We start from the raw sequence: 20929 nt of genomic DNA, 5'->3' as shown, positions 1-20929 counted from the left end.
CACCACTTCTCAGCCTGCCAGGCAGGGTCTGCGGGGCCGTCAAAGGAAGGGCTCCTCAATCTGACAATGCTAAGGGGAGCAAGGCACGGGTCTCAGGCTGGCCAAGGGCTGCCCCGACAGGAAAATCAGGATGCAAAGACAGAAACAGATCCTATGGACACCGCACAGCCTGACTTCGTCTCTCAGCTTGAATATTTGACAGCAAACCCACACCAAAGACGTTTCACCAACACAGTGCAAGCAGCAACTTCACTCCAGCCCCTGAGCATCAGGGCACCTCGGGCCTCACTCAGCTTCTCGGCTCAGAATATCTGTCCTGCAAAAATTTCCCAGAAAACTCCCCTAAGCCATAAGCAGGGGAAGGACAGAAGAGCTGAGAAATATACTGTTCTTTCGTGTATTTCATGCCTCAAGGAACCAACCTGAACACAGTGCACATTATCTCGGTACACAAGACACCAGGATGCCCTGGCTTTAAGGCTTGTGAGCAGCTTCTGTGTAAGTAAAGCTAACACCAATGACTTCACATTTGTATCTGTTCCATCTAAAGCAGCGACGGGAAGCAACCCCTCGGTCATCCATACTTCACTGCAGGTAAAACTAAGCCTCCCTATGTTCCCCTTTCAAAGGGACTGCACACTATGTGTGAGCATTTCTCTGGAATTATTGACCTAAATAAAACCAGATCATGGTGGCCTCTGAGCTGAACCTGAACCTAATCAGTATATCACCCAGCAAAAATCGCTGGTTCAAAGCACTCGTCAGCAACGTTAGCGTGAGGAATGAATTTCATTCAATAAAACAATCTATATTCTCTACAGCCTGTTAAACCCATGGGCTATCAGAGCGGCAAGACAGATGACGAGATGGATGAGTGAACAGATGAGAGGGTGAGTGGATGGATGAAGATACAGACATAATTTCTAGCCACACGGATAATTTAGAATATGCCCTCAAACAACCCGGGAAATGCACAGCATTATTAGAACCTCTTTTTCCTTTCTAATTCTGTTCTTCTTACGAATCTGACACCGACACTCTGGCATTTGTGAAAGTCCTGCATATGATTATATTTTGGGTTTTTCAGGAATAGTTTGTAAAATTTGGGAAACACAGCAACTGACTATTAATTTAACCTTCCTGTTTCAACATGCTGAAGGTGAAATTCTTAACTGTACTGGCCTGACCCAGAAATCCTCCAAGCATGACCATATTATCCAGACACTCACTGCAGAGAAAGAGATAAGATCCCGGACATTTGGAAGAGATGTGGTCCCTGAGAGCTTTGGTTCCAAATGGCTGGGCAGGCAATGATATCTGAGGGCTAGATGAACTAAGGATCCCCCAACCCCCAAATTCATCTGGGCAGGCAGAGGCCAGGGATTAACTCCTGTGACCTACAAGTGATCTGCTCAAACCAAGTCACAGATCAGATTTCCTAAAGCTGTCTTCTTCTGACAATGGCATTACTGAGGGGTAGGTGATGCCCCAGGTTACAGAGGTCCAGAAAGCTGCCACTGCCGCTATGGTCCCCTTGAAAATGATCAATAGACTCTCATAAACATTCCCAGTGCCACAATGGGATCCTGAGGCCACGCTGCACATTTCCACGGGTCTAATTAATCACAGGCATGCAGCCCGCTTAGCTTCTTCAGTCCCTTTCTGTGAAGAGGAGGAAGCGAAGCTGCTTTCATCACAGAACTGTTCTGAAGATGCAGGAAGACGGTAGATGTCAGGAGCACGGCCAGCATCACAGTCTGAAGGCTACCTCTGCTCCCCGAGGAGTGGGGCAACAGCACACGCTTGGTAGTCCAATTTTTCTAGCATATTCAAAACACCTTTGTGCCCAAGTGGTCTTTTAAAAAGTAAACCACCAAACAGTTATGCAAGTCCTTTACAGGGTTATTGTTTATCGTCATGAAAACAGTGTTTGAAACCCGCAGCAGCCTTTCTGGTTTCCCGTGAGCACTTCTTTGAATCAAAGCGTCAACACATCTCCCACAAAGCTACATGTAAACAGCAAGCTCTCGCCAGTTCATATTCTAAAGGTCAGGCGGGCAGGATTATTATTATTATTATTATTATTTTTTTGCAACAGCCATTCAGATGGAGCTGAACAAAGCAGCCACATGCAGAAGCAGCAGCAGCACAGCCCCTGCCCAGGGAGGAACCAGAGGGTTTCCAAACGCCACTGCCCTTCAAAGGACAGGGGAATGACTTCCAGATGCCACCCTGGTAACTACACTGCCCAGCTCACAACGATGTCTAGGGACTGTAAATTCCCAACACCGTGCAAGAGCTGACACCAGGCAATCTGTCTCCATGGCAATCTCGCCGCGTTAATCGAGAATATTCCCTGCACTGCAGCGTGCTCCACAAGATGATTATGGAATAACTGATTGTAACAGAGAGGAGGGCTGCAAGCCAGCCCTGGAGGAATAATGCCCTCAATCAATCAGGGAGGAAGAGAGACCACCAAGCGAAGACTAGCAGTGCGTTTTATTTTCTCTCTGCTTTATTAAAAGCAGATTTCTTTGAGTCCAGCCCACGAGGCTTGTTTCTGCTGCCTACAGAAGAGCTTCCAACCTTGGAAAACGTCAGGTTCCCCAAGCTGAAAGGCCGCCCATCTTTAAATAAGCATTCTGGCATTTACTATTGTCAGCTGTAATTACCTCTAAGGACTAAAAAGATCTGTGTTTACACAGGAGCATTCTTTTGGAGCATACCTATAGGGCTTGCAGAACCTTCTAATTATAAAACGAAAACCCCCAGAGATCATAAATAACATTTCTGAAAATGGGGAGGGGGGAATCTATCCATTTCAATAGATGAGGATGGCAGACCACCAAAAAAAAAAAAAAAAAAAAAAAAAAAACCCTCATTAGGTCTATTAGTTAAAAATTCTAAAATGGATTTAATGGATTTATTTGGATCTTTTTTTTTTCTTTAGCGATGCTATTAGACTGCCAGGAAATCATTAAAATTTCACACATGAAATAGCAACAAGCTAGTAATTCTTTCCCTAAGTTGAGTCCCCGAAGCCTCTGGAGAACACAGAGAGGTAATTGCATTTTCTCAGCCACTCCAGGGCAGGAACTTGCAGGTCACTCACAGCTTCCACCAGAAACCTCTGTAGATCTGGCAAACGAGGTGTTTTGTTTTAATACCAATTAAACAGGCCCAGTGGCAAACCTAATGGTAAGCAATTTGTGTATCGAAGACACTAAAAGGAGATCCTTAAGTTGCCAGATGGGCAGGAACAGCTGGCGACAAGATGTCATTACATAAATGTGAAGTTTAAAAAAAAAATCATTCCTTTATGAGACTGCTTTGCATACAAATAGCATCCTTCACCCTCGTTCCTAAAAATACTGTAAGCAGCCTCTGCACCCCCTAATCCTGTCTAAAGCAATTTTTCTAATGCACAGGCTAACCAGATCCTGTGGCCTTCTTTACATTCATGACCTTTTGAATAGGACACGTGGTTTGGTGAGCAGTCAGTATTTCTATTAGCTTAGGTGCACTCTCAAAGGGAGAAAGAACACAGCGATTAGACCTCTTGACGGAAATGCTAACTCCTGTGAGTGTGAGCTCACGCCTGTGCAGCTAAGAGCAGACTTAATGCTGAAAGAGTAAATCTCAACAGGCATAGTGGTCCCCCTCCTGAAGTTCCAGAACTGAGCAAGCTGAGGCAGAAGGATCAAAGGTCAAAGCTAGCCTGGGCAACACAGCAAAATCCTGTCTCAAGAAACCCAAACAAAAGAAAGCATTTACTAGCACGATTTCCCCCAACAACACCAATTGAAACCTACTACACTTATTGTATACCTAGTTGTTCAACAGGAGAGACGCAGCAGACACACCAAACCCCCTTTGCCCTGCTACCCAGACACCTGCACATTTGGTTTTTGTTTTTTCCTGACATGAACCCCTGTAAAAATTTTGGTTTAGGACCCAACAATATGGCTTAGCAGGAAAGCTGTCTGCTGCACAAGACTCATCACCCAAGCTCAGTCTCTGGGACAGAAGAAAAGAGTTAACTCATGAAAGTTGTCCTCTGACACTCACAAGTAAAGTGTGGCATGTACACACACACACACACACACACACACACACAAACACACACACATACAAACACACACACACAAACACACACACAAACACACAAACACACATACATACACACACACACAAACACACACACACACATACACACACACTCATACAAACACACACTCACAAACACACACACACACACACACAAAAACATACATCATTTAAAAAAATGTCAGTTTGGCAGTGATATTTAGTACACAAAGCAGCCATGAATTTGAAGGAGAGCAGGTAGGGGATATGCGGGGGCTTGAAGGGAGGAAGAGAGGGAAGAAATGATGTAACAGAATTAGAATCGCAAAACTAAACAATGTTTTTTAAATTTTAAACTTGGTTTTCTTTTTAGGTTTGATTTCTCCTTTTTCTTTTTCTTTGAAATTATATTTTTATTCATGTATCCATGCTATCGTCATCATCATCATCATCGTCGTCGTCGTCATCATCATCATCATCATCATCATCATCATCATCATCATCATCATCATCATCATCATCATCATCATAATAGAGTTGAAACTAGAAGAAGAACAGTTTTATCTCCTCTTTTGTGACTCCTTTTGAGCCAGGGTCTCTTTGTGGCCCAGGTTACCTTTAAGTTGCAGTCTTCCCACTTCTGCCTCTAGAATGCTGAGAGGATAGGAGGGAACTACGATGCTGATTTATTTTAAAATTTACACTTACACGTTTATTCAGTGTATATCCACATACATACATATGTGTCATGGCCTACGTGTGAGGTGAAATATGATCCACAATCGGTTCTCTCCTTGCACCCCAGGGACTAGACGCAGGCTTTATTGTCATACAGCCAAAGTACCCTGTCTTTCGCAGACTAGGTCACACTTCTATCCTGGTCCTCCAAATCTCCAAAATGATGTGGGAAACAAGCACCCGGCTGTTCCCACTCCAGCCTGTGTTCAGACTCTGCATGCTGTGTCTCCTCTATATTCTTCCCAGGCCTTCGTCCCATCTAGGCTGGGCAGGGTCCGTTGCTGCCACTGCTTCTCACCAGAGGACAATAACTGGTTCACTGCAGGATGAAGCCCTGGCCGTGAGGTGGCTCTCCTCATCCTTCCTTAATAAAAAGGTGTGGTCAGACAGTGATGGCCCACACCTTTAGTTGCAGAACTCTGCAGGAAGAGGTAGATCTGAGTCCCAGGCCAGTCTAGTCTATACAGAGAAACCCTGAGTTGAACCAAAACAAAAACAAAAAACAAACAAGAAAAGATAGGGCACTTCTTTTGGTCGCTGTGTGTGTGTTAAAGAGCTAGCACACTTGAGAAGCAAAGCCAAAAAGAATTATGCTTGCAGAACATATGCTCCAAGTTATGGGTGCCCACTCAACTGGGAGAACTGTCCAGTGTGCAGTGCTGAGGGGCTGCTGCCTTAGTCACTCAGAGCTACTATGACGAAGTACCATAGGATGGGGTCTCTTAGGCAACAGAGACATTTCTCCTAACTTGGAAGCTAGAAGTTGGAGGTCAGCATGGCAACACAGACATCCTGTTCTTGGATGGGGTGTGGGAGCTCTTCTGTCTTAGTGGCTTTGACTACTGGGATTAAAGGTTTGTAATACCATGACTGAATACATGACTGAACCTAGACTTAACCGTATGGGATCTCGCCCAAAGATCACTACTCCCTTAATTCAATTTAATATTTTTGAACACAGGATTCAGCTCCATTTCACTTCCTGGTACCCCTTAAATACTTGAACCATGTATTTTGTGTCTTTCCTTTCTAAGCTTATTATGCTTGTTCAAAATGCTCTTCATGAGCCTTAACCAGAGAACAAAGTCTATGACGGGTGTTCCTGAGACTTCCTTTGTGAATGCAATTAATCTGAGTCTCTTCACCTTAGCCTCAGGCAGACTCTTCAGACAAGAGCAAAAAGTAGCCACATTCTTCACCAAAATACCACAAAAACAGTCTCTATGTCACATATTGAAATTCTCCACTGGCCCATTTAAGGCATTCCACTGCCTTCCAAATCCATAGTCTCAAAATCCACATTCTTCCAAATAAAAGTATGGTCAGGCCTATCACAGCAATACCCCAGTCCCGGGTACCAACTTCTGTCTTAGTTAGGGTTTTACTGCTATGAACCAACACCATGAGCGACCAAGGCAATTCTTATAAGGAGCTGGTTTACAGATTCAGAGGTTCAGTCTACAATCATCAAGGTAGCATCCAGGTAGACATGATGCAGGCAGAGCTGAGAGTTCTACAGCTTCCTCTGAAGGTTATAGTGGAAGACTAACTTTCAGGCAGGTAGGAGTATGGTCTTAAAGCCCTTGCCCGCAGTGACACACCTACTCCAACAAGGTCACGCCTACTCCAACAAGGCCACACCTCCAAATAGTGCCACTCCCCGGGTCAAGCATATACAAACCATCACAAGTACCCTTCTGCATCAGCTCCTGCCTCCAGGTTCCTGCCCTGTTTTGAGTTCCTGCCCTGAATTCCTTCAGTGATAAACTACAATGTGAAAGTATACACCAAATAAACCCTTTCTTCCCCAAGTTGCTTTTGGTTATGGTGTTTCATCACAGCAGTAGACATCCCAACTAGGACAACTCCCAAAGAAACCAATGCCTACTACCATCACTTCAGGATCTGTGATTTCCACACGTGTCTTGGAGGGAACCTAAACTTACAATGTGTAGTCTCAATCTAGCTTCTAAGGCTGAAAATTGGTCCAGGTGGAGGGGTTAGACCTTAGATCAGCCTCTAGATATATAATAGGGCAAGCCTCTTACTTTAATAATATCTTGTCTCACCTGTCACCACCAACTGGGTTAGACATGTGTCCTTATTTATCCATTTACCTGCACCAGATTTGTAATTGATTCCTTCCTGCCTTGCTTTGCCACTGTCTTCTCTACGATAGCAACTACAGGAATACCAAGTACTCAAAGGCACATATATGTGTGCACACACTTCTTCCTTACTCTCTCAGCGCCAGAATGGACCAGAGAAGCTTTTAAATTATAAGTACACCCTGCAAGGAAAGGAGTATTTTTCCTATGGAAAGCACCCATTGTCAGGGCTCCTAGAATGCGTTCAGATCCTGGTGTGGAAATATCAATACCCAGGGAATACTGAAGTAAATTAAGTAGCTGCCTCCTAGAAGTTTAGATCCAATAATGTATTCCATATTTCAAAGGAACCAGGCAATATCCTGCCACTTCGATATGAGTTGGGAGAGCTGACACTGTGTCCATCCTAGCTTTCTTCCCCATGTGCCTACCAGGTCTTAGGACTCAGGTGTAAGGAGTCACCCGGAGTGATTCAGGATAGCACCACTCCAGCCTCCTCACTCTCCCTCACTGCTCTCTTACTACCCGTGGTCTCTCTCAGTCAGGCCATGTTCTATGCACTTACAAACCGTTGCCTCCAGAAAAGTCACCTAAAAAATACAAATACTAGCTGGGAAAGCAAGGTTCTCTGCAGAACTTCCCATTTCAGCTGCTTGGAGGTTACAAGGCCACAGGCTGAGGGGGGAGTCTGTCAATCTTCACTTCCTCTCTTCCCTCTCTCTATCACCTCTAGGAGCCTTGCCTCCACCTATGCCTTCAACCACAAAAAAGATTAGTAATATTCCAGTTTCCCTCTTCCCTCAGAACTACCTTCTCAACTAGGATGTTTCTTGGGCACTCCAGGCTTCCTCCTTAGCGCACTCCTTCCCAGGCTGCTTCTTTTCCTGTATTTCCAGCCTAAGGGAATAGTTCTGTCTTCCAGCCAACTTAGCCAAGACAAAAGCCTCAGAACCACCTTGACACTGTCCTCCCTGTGTGCCTTGTAGAACCTTGCAAATTTCTCTGTTTCAAAACCAATCCAACTCACTCTCTTCTACCTCCTCCAATTCAACTGCCTTCTCCTTGCCTCTACCACAACTTCTTCTGCCTTCCCCAGTCCTTTCTCCAGCACAACCACAGACCTTCAAAACGCAACTCTTCTTAAGTGCTCTGTGGCTGAGTGGCTTCTCGTTGCTTGAAGAACAACTCCTATATCTACCTGCCAAGCTCATCCAAGACCACTGTCTCCCCAGCCCAGACTCCACACTGGTCTTCCACTCCCACCCTCAGTTCCACGGCCAATTCAGTCCCCTCCACAGGAAGCTGGAGCTCACCTTAAATCTCCTATTTCCCAGCGAACTGCTCTCTCCAGTCAACTTCTATATTGCGTATTCAGGGAAGCCCTCACCGCCTTCTCAAAGAGGTCAAACGCCTGTTATAAAATCTCTGGACACACACTTTCTTTTCTGGGGGTGCAGCATAGACTATTACCATACATGTATTGACCGTGACTGAAAACTCCCTTTACACCCATAGCACAGGTCTCACCCAACTGCCCCGATTCCATGTTAAGCACACAATTATGTAATATGCATTTATTGTAGATCTATGATAGACCAGAAACTATGAATTACTTTGCCCAAATTATGCGGCTTAAGGATTTATGTAGGATTTCACCAGAAGATTCATAAATCATACTTTAAAAAGCTATGCAATGGGAAAGGAAGCAGGACAGCCCGTTAAAGTGGTGGCATATACAGAAGCCAATAGGATGCAGGACCCAAACAGGTGCTAGGCATGCAGGAAGTCAGGCAAACGAGGCAGGCCAGATTCCACAAGGTAGCACTGGATATGGGATGGAGAGGTGGACTGCTAGAGTTAGGCAAGAGATGAGAAATGATTAAAACCACAACCCACAATGCTTCTAAGGCCAGTGAGCCAACCCTTCACCAAAGGGCTTTACTAAGTGAAACAGTTATCCCACCGGGAACTGACCCGAAAGGATTCCAGAACTATCACAAAGCTTCTCATAACTGCCTCCCATCCCACATTCCACACAGCCCACTCTGCTGCTCCTGCCACACTACACGGATCACCGCTCAGCGCAGGTGCTGAGTTATTCAATTATTCTAGCAGCTTCTGAAACACGTGTGTAGCTAGAAACGCTTCCCAAGAGAAGGAAATCCTGTTATTTAGGCTACTGGGTCAGATTCTGATCCTCTCTTGAATTCTTGTTTGCCACGTAATTGCTTCTCAAGTAAATAAGTAGCTCGTTGATACCCGATCCTTACTAGCAAGAAGCAGCAGCAAATACCATCACCAGCAATTGGCTTCCAGCTCACTGTGCGGTTGTAAACAGACCGTGCTATCTCCACACCAGCTCAGCCATCCCCACACTCCCTCCCTCGGGGCACCATAGGCTGCAGTCGCTGCTGAAATACACACCCCAGAGAAGCGAAGGATCCGAGGAACAAATGACTTCTAGTCTAGCTATTCCCATCCTCTGACACAGCTCCAACCTACCTCGCTTCCAGATTAAAACAGACTGCTACCGTTTGAGCTCCATCACAATGCTAAAGTCACCGCAATGATGTGTCTGCCCGGAATCTGCAAGCCACTCCTCACACCTCCCCCATAACCCACCCACCCACTGCACCCCAGCTCTAGGAGATATTTTCTCCTATAGAGCAAACCAAAGAGACTGAAGAAGGGGGAGAAAAACTAGTCATGAAGCGGGCCTGTCCGGCCCATCTTAGCAAAGGGTTTTTGCAGCCCACTACGTCTCACTCTGTCTGAGGAATCTATGGTGAGGCAGCTCAGAAAAGGCAAGTTCTGGCCAGAGGTGACATTTACCCATAAGTAAATGGAAAGACTGAAAGCAAATCCTAGTTTTTTAGCTGAAGCAATCTGTATTTGTTTAAAAAAAAAAAAACCTCAGAAGGTTTCCTGGCAGCCAGGATCCCTGACAGTGAAGGACAGGGACATATAGAAACAGAGCATCAGAAACAGATTCTAGCCAGGCTGGGGAACCACTCTCTCAGGAAAACACTTGATGCTCAGTACAAGGACCTGAGTTCTATTCCAAGAGTACACAGAGAAATGTCAGGCACAGTGACGTGCGCTTGTGATCCCAGAGCTGGGGAGGTAGAGACAGACTGATCCATGGGGCTTACTAGCTAATCTAAGCTCCTAGGCAAGCTCAGGCAAAGGAGAAACCCTGTCTTAAAGGGGACAGACAGTTTTCCTGGGTATAACATCCTCAGCTATGCTATTGCCTACACACACACACACACACACACACACACACACACACACACACACACCCCTCCAGATACATGTACATCCCTACGCACACACACACACACACACACACGCACACGCAAACATGAACTGCTCCCCACACATATGCACTCCTCAATCCAGATGCACGTGCACACACTTAAAGAGATTAACTGATTCGGGTCACAAGTCACAGGACGAAATGAGCTGGGGTACGGTGTCTGGGAATAACGAAACATTACTTGTACAAAATAATAAAACACTCGTCATCACAGGAACTGGAAATGCTCGACTTCCATGGTCACCCCCTTTCCCAAGAGTCTCCCAAGATGCCAACCCGACCGCCGCAGGAAGGAGGAAGCATTTGCCCGCCTCCTCCCCGCTCTGCTTGCTCTCACCATTCCTCCACCTGTTCAGCTCCGACTCCAGATGCTGGATGACACTCTTCAAGGCCTTATTCTTCTCTTTCTCTTTTTCATATTTCTTCTTCCATTCCTCTGCTGTTAGTTCCAAGTTCACAGAGACTGTATTCTTGATGGTCTTTGCTCTGGGGTTGAAACACAGGAAATAAGCCGTTAGCCCTTACTGATTTTATATAACGAAGCCTTAACATCTAGCAAGGACTAGGATCGTGAAGACGTCCTGTGGCATCTACCTACAGCCCTCAAGCCTAGCTTGCTGGCCATGCTACTATGCCTTGTAAAGGGGACTTATTTTTAGTATGTGTGTGTGTTCTATGTATGTGTGCCTATGTGACTGTATGTACGGGTGTGGGGGGGGAGGGGGTGTTGGTGTACACACACGCGTGCACATACCTGTACACTTGGGGACCAAGAGGGTACTGGGTCCCTGGGGCTGGAGCTATGGTGTTTGGGAGGTGTCTGAAGTGGATGTTGAAGTCTAAACTCCAGTCCTCATGAGAGAATAAGCACTCTTAACTGCTGAGCCATCGCTCCAACCTCACGGTTATTTTTGAGGCTCCAACACCATCCTTTTCTCTTTCACATTCCATTAGCCTCTCAGCCCAATGGACTTTTATTCAAATCGTGTCTCAGGGTCCCATCATGTCTAACTTCCTCTGTGTCCTCTCAGTCTGTTTCCAGGCCTCGGGTGACAGGCTTACCCCAGTGTTCAGCATATTCCATTAAGCATCCCACAGACCTCTGCCAGATTGGCCTTTGAAATATAATTCTCAATCAATTCAGTAAACACTTACAAAACACTAGGAATATACCAAGAAGGATGGACAAAGTCCCCACCTCTTAGAGCTTGGGGTTTCATACGTCAGTGACCCAAATTGAACAATCAGTTACTTCTCTTATTTGCTTGTGGTGCCTAGAACCAAAGTGTTAGGTACATGCCAACACATGGCTATAAGGTAGGTGGGCCACATAAGTGAGAGAGGCTGACTGGGGAACACTATGGCTTCCTACTGATCCCCCCCACCCCCATCAAAGGCAAGCATCAGCACACTAGCGTAAAAGGCTGGTTATTCTGAAATCATCTCACTGTTTAAAAATAGCTAGAAGTTGGGACTTTTAACATTTGTATATCCAAATTCAGAATGTCTTTAAAAAATGCATGACAAACATGTCTCATGGGCACCATTTTTTTTCATAATCTCCTAGAGTGTGTGGCCTATGGGTGTGATGTCATGCGCATGACAGACAGACAGTGAATGAAAGGAGAGCTGGGAAGGGAAAAGCATCAGCATCTGCATCAGGTGAGATAAACAAAAGGCTCGGCTCACCAAGGCCTGCACAGAAACGGACAGGCCCAGCCATGCCCAGGAAATGGCTCTTCCACTCGCTCTCTACTTGTTAAGCAGGCAAAGCCTGTGTGAAGATACAAAGTGTTCTGTCTTACTTGCCACGAACACTCTCATTTGAATATCCAAACAGTTCCAGGACTGTCATGTTTGCTGGTACAGCTGGTATGATCCAGGTTAATTACTGTTGTCATCACATGACAGTCGGGACATGATTTCTATTTTGGTGCAAGCAATTCAACCGTCCTCCTCCCCTGTGCTATGGATGCCATTGCGAAATTAGTTACTAAAACAGACAACTAAATAACCCAACTGTCGAAAAAGGAGTTAAACTACATCAGTGCTGGACTTACAGAGAGTTAGGATAATTCTTATTTGCTGTACCTTGAGGCTGCTCTCCCCAGAGCTGCCTCAGTTCTAATTCTTCAATAGCAGTAATTTCATTACTCCCTTAAGACTTGGTGCGTCTGGCTTTCTCACCCCACCTTCTAACATCCTCGGGCAGTGCTGTGGCTGCGTCTGCAAGCACAGGCACAGTTTTGTCCACCGTTATCAACTTAAGTCAGGAAGTGGGAGGGAAAACCTCATAGCTAAGATGCTTGCTGTCACCAAAGGATGCACTTGAAGACCACTGATTTCCTTTAAGTCATAAACAGTGCCCTGAAGGCTCCAAAGGGTACCAGAGACCAAAAGATGGAGCCCCCGCGCTATCTCTAGGCAGTGTTACTTAGAGGTACAGTCCTCAAGTAGACCTATCAAGTGTATTGCAGGATAATTTTCTGAGATGCCCAGAAAATTATTCTTCTTCTTCTATTTCTGTAGTAACCGGGGCTTGGCAGTGAAGCAGCGACCCGCTCAACAGGGGCAATTTGCCAAGTCTAACAAAGGTGTGGGAAGGAACTGAGGAAGAGGGGACGGTGCAGAGCCTACATTAGTAAACATGGTGAAGCCCCAAGAAGAAAGCTAGAAGACAAAACTTAGCTTGTCGGAACCATAATGGCCTGTGGTCTAGAGCAATCCAGCCCAAAACGAGCCTGCGGGGAAGTACAGATCTTGCACTCATTCCTTGTCCTTTTCCATCACCTGCTCCCCATTTCCTGATTGGCCTGACCTGCCTAGAGGCTAGAGGGAAGGGAGCCACTGCAGTGACGCAAACAGGACCCAGAGCTAGGCAGAGATAAGAGAGTCAGAGGAGCCCGGAGCACAAGCAATGGTAGAAAAACACTCTCACGCTGAATCCCTAGAATGTTCTCAGGCCAAATAGGACTTGAGCAAACTTCTGCATCCCTGAGGTCAAAGGATGGAGAAATCAGTTAGAAAAAGAGAGATGACTCTACCAAAGTGGCTCCATAGATTTTAAACATCACCCATATCTTAGAGAGAGAAAGAGAGCTTATGTGTGTGCCTGTGTGCACGCACATGAATATCAGTACGTAGAAAGCCATAGTCCTTAAAACGATTACACAGCCTGAAACTTAGGCTAGAAACAGAATAGACAAATGATCCAGACTGAAACTCGCACCACTGCCCTCTGATCTATGGGAAGTGCTGGTATCACAGAGCAGAAACAAAGTCTTTTCAATGTATGAGTAAAATCCAAACCTCCACATAAGAATTCTATTTCAGATGCATCATAGGGGAAATGGTAAGATGTCTAAAAGAAAATACAGAAAATATCCTCAAGACCTTGTGTTAGGTAAAGACTTCTTGAATACAACATAAAAGAAAAAATTGACAATAAAATTTAAAACTTCCCTCACTAAAAATAGGATTTGAAAGGCACGTTGTAAAACAGAAGGTACTACAATATCTACAGACAGCAGCTAGCTGGAATGACTCCCATAATTCAGGAAGGAAACGCAGGCAAAGTCTTGGATGGGCAGATCCTGGAAGAACAGCCAAGGAGCACTGCAAAAGGAACGCCAGGGTCCTACGCTCTCGGGGAAGGAAGGAAGCTGACGGGATGCCTTTCCATGCCCACAGAAGAGCCAGCCAGAGAGACAGGGCAGCAGCTTTACCTCTGACGTTCTGCCGTGAGTGTTAGAAATGCGGTTTGTAGTGTCTGTTAAAACCATGGCACACCCTGTGACCCACATCTACTCTTACCAAAGAGTTTGTTCACAGGCAACAGATACTGTAAAGTTATTGACCACAGCCCCTAAGTGAACACAGTCCAAACACCAGCCAACAGTACATTCAATAGAATACTACATAACTATAAACACTAAACTGTACGCCCAACAGTGTGAATCAATTTTCCAGATAGAATGATGCATAAAAGCAGCTGAATAAAAACAGTACTGTGTGATCTTATGCGTGTGAGGTTCAAAGGCCTTAAATCGCAATCCCAGTGCATGCACACTGAAGTCAGGACAGTGGTTACTCTTGAGCACAGAGCACTGGCTATGCAGGTACAAGAGGGAGGCGTCTAAGGCAATGGGAGATGGCTACAAGTTTGTGTGCATTTTTAAATGTTTATGGCTGTATATATTATGTTATGTTTCTTTCTATATGTATGCTATATTAATAAAAATGCATTATAGAAATAAACTTAAACAGAAAGGCAATATCTCCCACCTATATGTAATTAATACACACACACACACACACACACACACACACACACACACACACTATAAAGCTCTAACAAATCTGGAGATGAATAAGACAGAATGCTCAGTCCCTATCTTTTACTATGCTCACTGCTTTCCCTCCTATAAACATCTAGCCACGTGGCATCAGTCTAGGCCACATAGTGGGATCAAAGAGTGTGTTCACATAACTAAGTGGGTTAGTGGGTTAATAATATTTTCAGTGGTGTGTGATAGCACACATCTTTAATCCTAGCACTCAAAAGTACAGGCAGATCTCTGTGAGTTTGAGGCCAGTCTACTCTTCTAAGTGAGTTCCAGGAGAAAGCCTATCTCAAACAAACAAAAGAAATTCGTACACATATATTCATATGTATGTGAATATATATATATATATATATATATATATAATTTTTTTCACCTCACTTTGCTTTGGTTCTGATTTTTATTTATTGGCTTTAGAATTTTTTTCTAAAAATACTTTGATCATCCCTCCTCCTCCCCCAACTCCTGCTCAATCCTTCCTACCTTCCCACCCACTCAACTTCAAGGCCAGGAGAGCTCAACTCTACACAAAGAACTGCAGGCAGCTAAGGATGCGAGAATGGAAGGACCCATCCTCTCCAGGGCAGAGCACACCATTTGCTTATCCAATCCCAAGTGGTCAGCCCTGAAGCCATAAATATGTATAACACTACACAGACTGAGTAGGTTATGATTAGAATAGACATATACATACCATATAAATATATGTTCACAGCAATTAATGAAAAAAAAGAGGACATGAGAACAAGCAGGAGTATTTTGGAGGGCTTGAAGGGGGTAGAGAAGGGGAAATTATATAATTATAATTTCAAAAGAAAATGTATGGATCTTTTGGTTTTCCCCACGTTTACTTCCTATACTTGCACTAACGAGCATTATACATGACATGATAAGTCACCACGGACCTGGTGCCCACCACCCAGATGTGTGTCTTTGCTGTCCAGCTTAGCTTCCAAAAGGGTTTCAGTTAGTTCACAACCACACAAACTCAGTAAGACAGCAGGAACTGGGAAAGGCTCTTAAGGCCAATTTTATAATTTTGTCTGAAGTCTAACAGTCATACATTGCTTTAAAAGAGGGTCTATTCAGAAATGCATCAGGAAGCATCATACCCACCTCACGGCAGACTAAGAGGGACCAGACAGCACTAGTGTGATACAGTGTCACGTGATGGTGTGTTGTTGTTATGCAAACAGCATGGCAAGAGTCCCAAAGTCCAGTCATGTCGGGTGGGACGCTGTCTCCGACACAGGTGACCCTTGGAGCTGTATTCTATTTACTACTGAAACCGTGAGACCCTGCGATTAACCCTAATGTGTGCCAAACATTTGCATATTTACAGCTGGAACCCATGAACAGCTCAGCTCAGCACCGAGCAAATTCCTAGTCCACGGCTCCTGACGGGAAGAGTCCTTGTTCAATCTTGTTTCAGCCCTAAGAGAAGACGCACTTGGCAAGAGGTAACCTACTGACTGTGTGGACGCCATTGTCATGGTGTCTGCTTTACAGCTTTTCTTGTGTGGCCTTGCTGCGAAGGTTCAAATGCCCCTTCACTAGTGTGTCATCTGGGTTTGCCTGGGTATTAGAGCTCTTCTTCCTCCAGGAAGGGAATGAGGCCGGTTTGTTCGTTTGTTTTTGTTTTGTTTTGTTTTGTTTTTAAAGACCATAAAGCTAATACCTTGGGGAAGAAAGTTACATTTGCAGCCAACAGTGATCAGAGGACCAGCACTCCTTCTTCCATTTGGAGGCAAGCACCGATGTGGTTATAGTAGAAATATCTACTGTGGAATGAGGAGACCTTTCTGCTCTCAAGTGTCATCACCTTCCCAGCGCGCCTCAGGCCCTCCATTCCGAATGTCCAGTTTGCGCATGAAGAGGTGCACACTTAGGTTGTAAGAGGACTGAGCGTGCCTCCTTCAACAGCTGAGGCTGAGCACTTACACCTAATGCTCTTGAAGGCGTCCCATCACGCCCACTTGAGAAAAGCCCTTGATGTGTCGGAGAACATCTACCGCCAGGCTCGGAGAGTCCCACCCTTGCCTGTCTCCTCACTGATCTCCTCTACTTATATTCTCTGGCCGTGGTTTTATGTGACAAGCACACTGGCTATCTTTAGGGTTTCTTCTAACTACTCTGGTCTGCTTAAGGATGCTCGTTCTTGGTCCCTCTAGCTCTGGCATCCTCCTTTGCTCTCCAGGTACTCCAGAGAGTACCCACATTTGAATAAGGAGGCTCTAGACAACCTCACACCCTCGGTGCATAGGAAGAATCCATAATGTATGTTCTACACAGGAAATGTTAGGAGACAAGGGAGAAACAGAAAGGGCAGAGGGCTCTGTGGAGGGTAGCCCAGTATCCCATCTATCAGGGTTTACTAAAGAAATTGGTGAGGCTGGGGTTGGGGACAGATACAGAGGCAGAGACAGAGACAGAGACAGAGAAGGCTATAGACCGGAAGAGACACACAGGAAAATATTTTCCTTAGTTTTCTAAGGAAACTGGCTCTATGGGGACCACAAAGCTAAGTCAAGTCCAAGCAGCCCCAGATTGAAATGCAGGTGCAAGTGTGTATTCTGGTCTTCAGTTCTCCCCGAGAAACGTCAAGTTTTGCTCTTCAAGGCCTCTAAAGGATCAGGAGGTCCACATTCATCATCCACTTGACTCAGTCAACTAAGTGCAAACATTTGCCATCTAAAAACACAGCCAGATCAATAACTGGACTCATGTTTGATTAAAGAGCTTAGCCATTTGGGTGTGAAATTTACATCACAACTTCTGATCTGCCCAGGTCTCAATGCTGTGTAAACACCTTCTCTTTCCTCAAAACTCATTTCTGCTTCAAAGCACTCTCCAGGCCTTGAAAGGGCTCCCTCCTATTGGGGAAAAGGTTAGTCATGAAGGAGGAATTAGAGCTCTCATGACCAGTGAAGAACTGGTCTCTAATTAAACTTTACACCAAACAGTATCTTTCCCTCCAAGGGCTATGGCTACCCCACTGATGTCCCAGCAACAAGTTCTCCAACAGAGGTGACTGAACGCTTGGTTTCACGTCAGATGCACTAATGTGTATGTCCTAACTAAACTGCTCACTCTGCCTCTGCGGGCAGTTGGTTTTCACACTCTTGTGACAAGAATTTAAACACACACTACTCAGTCTCTGCTGAGTCCAGATGTCACTATGGCAGGTGACATCAAGTGGCAGCATGGTTTCCTTCTGAGAGCAGTGCACACCAGGAACACAAACACTATCACTCTTCCAGAGTCACCAATGCCCTCTCACAGTCAACATAGAAACAGACTGACTTGTTCTTGCTGGACTGAGACACATTGGTCCAGGCCACCTCCGCCAAATCAAGGCACATTAAACAGACTTCCAAGAGAATGGTGTGATTGAGTTCATACATCTGAAAGTCACAAATATCTTCTCTGAAAAATGCTAGAGAAGAAAATACTGTGGAAGAGTAACTTAAAACTCAAAAAACAAGATGCTGGAGTCTAGAAAACACAGCCAAAAAACTGTTTTAACTTGGCTTTTTTATTCTCAGGTATCTGGACTAGCTGTTGGTCTCTGAGGCACAGGTGGCAATGGCTACCTCTGCACTGGCAGAGTGCTGGGCACTCAGAGAGCTAAAGGGACAAGGTTGATCAAACAGGAGTCCATCTGGGTGGACTTCCCTTCAAATCGTAACACAGGTGGGTGGGGCTCTTCCCGGGGTGCCTTCAGGCACCTGTGGACTCTGTTGAGTTTCTACACCTTAAAGCACATGCTGAGATTAACTCAGCACATCAGTGCATTTCAGCCCAACGGAAATACACACTGCCATTGTGTCCTTGGGAGAACCACAGAAATTATGCTGCCACTGTTCTGCAACAAGAACAAAATGAGTACTGGTTATCTGGCACTTGGGGCATAACTAGCAGCTTTTGGGTTCAAAGTGCTTAATCTTATTATTCTTTCTTTAGCTTTATATATTTGTTATGTACTCTGTTGTGAGTATTCTATCCACACGTACACCTGTGTGCCAGAAGAGACCATCGGATCCCATTACAGATGGTTGTGAGCCACCATGTATGTGGTTGCTGGGAATTGAACTCAGGACCTCTGGAGAAACAGCCAGTGCTCTTAACCTCTGAGCCATTTCTGAAGCCCAGTATTTAATCCCATTCGCTCTCGAGTATCATGTCTAATCTAATGTTCAGATCCATGTCTGCTATATAATTGGGTTCAGTGCATATATTTAACAGTAATGCAGACCAAAAGCCCGTGGGCAAATACTATCCCTAAAGAATCAATTAACATGTGGAGAGAGAAAAAGGAACAAACGATCACATATTTCAGACTATTGACTAGAAAGAAAACTAGATCCATACCCAGGTTAACTTCTAGGGGCAGTGAAAAGGGGGGGGTGGGAGTTAGAACCCAGCGCACATGCAAAGACTGCTTTCGCTCTTTGATGCTTGCCCCGGCTAACATTCAGAGGCTGGGTCTGCCCCTTTCATTCTCTGCCCTTTCCTCCACACACACCCCATGCCTCCCACCTCAGGGTTAATGCAGTGGACTCCTTTCCTCCGGTATGCGTGCCTCTACCCTGCCTTTATCCAAGTTTCTTATTGATTTTATGAATAACTTTGCAATGGATTTCAAATTCCAAATACTGGAGTTACAAGTGGTTATTAATCTTGAGATTTACGTATATGAAATCACATAGCGCTACAAAGGTTAGGCTTCGAGTCCACAAAGAACAAAGGTAGCTGTACCGGTGAGTTGGGCTTGTGCTTTGTTCAACATCACTCTTCTGACAGGCACATTCCCAGCCACCACCGAAAACACAATCCCTGTTGCCTCCCTAAAGAAAGCCTCAAGCTCACAGATCATCCGCCCGATGCAATTTAATAATTACTGGCCCTTTTGACCATTGTCCCAAGTCATTCGCAGACCTGTGATCTATTACCAGCTCAGAGCACGGGGTTCTGAGACACCTCCCCCCCCCCCCACACACACCTCTGTCCAAACATCAGCGTGGACTTGGTCTCAGCCTCATTGAAGACTGAAGGAGAACAGCAAATGACAATGGTGGTCCTGCAGTTCCCACCCAGAGAGTCCTGGAGAATCCGAGTCATCTTGCTGTCCCGGTATGGCACATGTGTTTTCTGTTTAAGAAAAGAAGGAGCGTTGGTTTTGACAGCCCATGCAAAGGAAAACTACAGAAGCAAGCTGGCCAAACGTAGAAACACATGGACTGAGGGTCTGCAGCCAAGTCTTTGGATCGTGCCAAAGACGTCCATGCTATGACCCGTGTCATAGGACTAGCAGCCCCATTCATACTTTCTAGTGGAACGGATCTCCCAGCAACAGCCACTCCAGCCAGAACTCCCTCTTCCAAAGAGGAAAATAAGTAAGTGTCTGGTGTGTGGTAATACATCCCAATAAGAACATACAAGTCCCAAAGGCAGCTTCCCATAATACGACTTAATAGATGGTGACAGGATTACTTACTGTCCCTTCTGCCAAGGCAGAGATCACATTTCCAAGAGCAGACAAAGACTTGTTGATATTTTTAGCTTCATCAAGAACAGCTCCCTCGGCACCAGTTTTGCTGACCTACCAAGGGACAGAAAAGGCAGTGAGGACCGCGAGAGCATAATGCAGAAAATCAGAGCACACAGAGGGGCAGTAGGCAGGCCCCGCAGGAGAGCAGGGAATGAAGGTAAGAGGAACCCCATCCAGCTGTCCCCAGAGCAGGAAGCCGAGGATCTGATCTCCCCTGATGTCATTTTCCTCTCGATTGGGTTTTAGTGGAATGGCTGAAATGCCTCAAGTGGGAGAACTGTGGATACTTCCCTGGGGAACATCCATCCAGGAAAACCAGGCACCAGAAGTGCTGTCACCACAACCAGCTGGATCCTGGGGGACTAAACCACAGCCTCCCAGGTACACAGGGCCTGGCGCAGCACAGCAAGAGAAACATTTATGAGCCCCAATTTCAGGCAAAAGACTGAAGAAATGGGAATGGGTGTTCTGACTCTATTCCTTCTCTACTTCTTTTCCCGTAGCATGGAGGGAGGGAGTGGGGAGAAAAGAAAGGAAAGAAGGGAGATCTAAAATGCGAAAGGCTTGGGGAGACGTGAAAGGACAAGGATGTGTGCGTTACACTATAAATTTATAAATTTGGTTTCTCTTCTATAACCCACCATATGCGGTGTCTCCTCTACCGTGTTAGTACAGATCATTTCATGTTTACAGCATTTAATCCAGATTAGAGAGGCTTACAAATGCTGCCAATTATCTTAAAGGAGGGGAGAGGATTCCGTAAGATTTGTCCTGGCTTTCTGAG

General features: G+C 45.4%; 1 protein-coding gene across 1 annotated transcript in view; it reads right to left on the bottom strand.

Moving 5' to 3' along the window:
• Positions 1–20929, bottom strand: part of Kif5c (kinesin family member 5C) — a 149573-nt gene that overhangs the window by 54546 nt on the left and 74098 nt on the right. The window contains exons 9-11 of the mRNA XM_032903267.1: positions 20092–20196; positions 19597–19745; positions 10589–10737 (exon numbers count right to left, since the gene is read on the bottom strand). Of these exons, the coding sequence (XP_032759158.1) occupies positions 10589–10737; positions 19597–19745; positions 20092–20196 (403 nt within the window). The remainder of the gene's footprint in view (positions 1–10588; positions 10738–19596; positions 19746–20091; positions 20197–20929) is intronic.

The sequence above is a fragment of the Rattus rattus genome, chromosome 5 (genome assembly GCF_011064425.1).
Source record: "Rattus rattus isolate New Zealand chromosome 5, Rrattus_CSIRO_v1, whole genome shotgun sequence".
Lineage (NCBI taxonomy): Eukaryota > Metazoa > Chordata > Mammalia > Rodentia > Muridae > Rattus > Rattus rattus.
The sequence above is the reverse complement of the archived record's forward strand: the minus strand, read 5'-3'. Positions and strand labels throughout refer to the sequence as shown.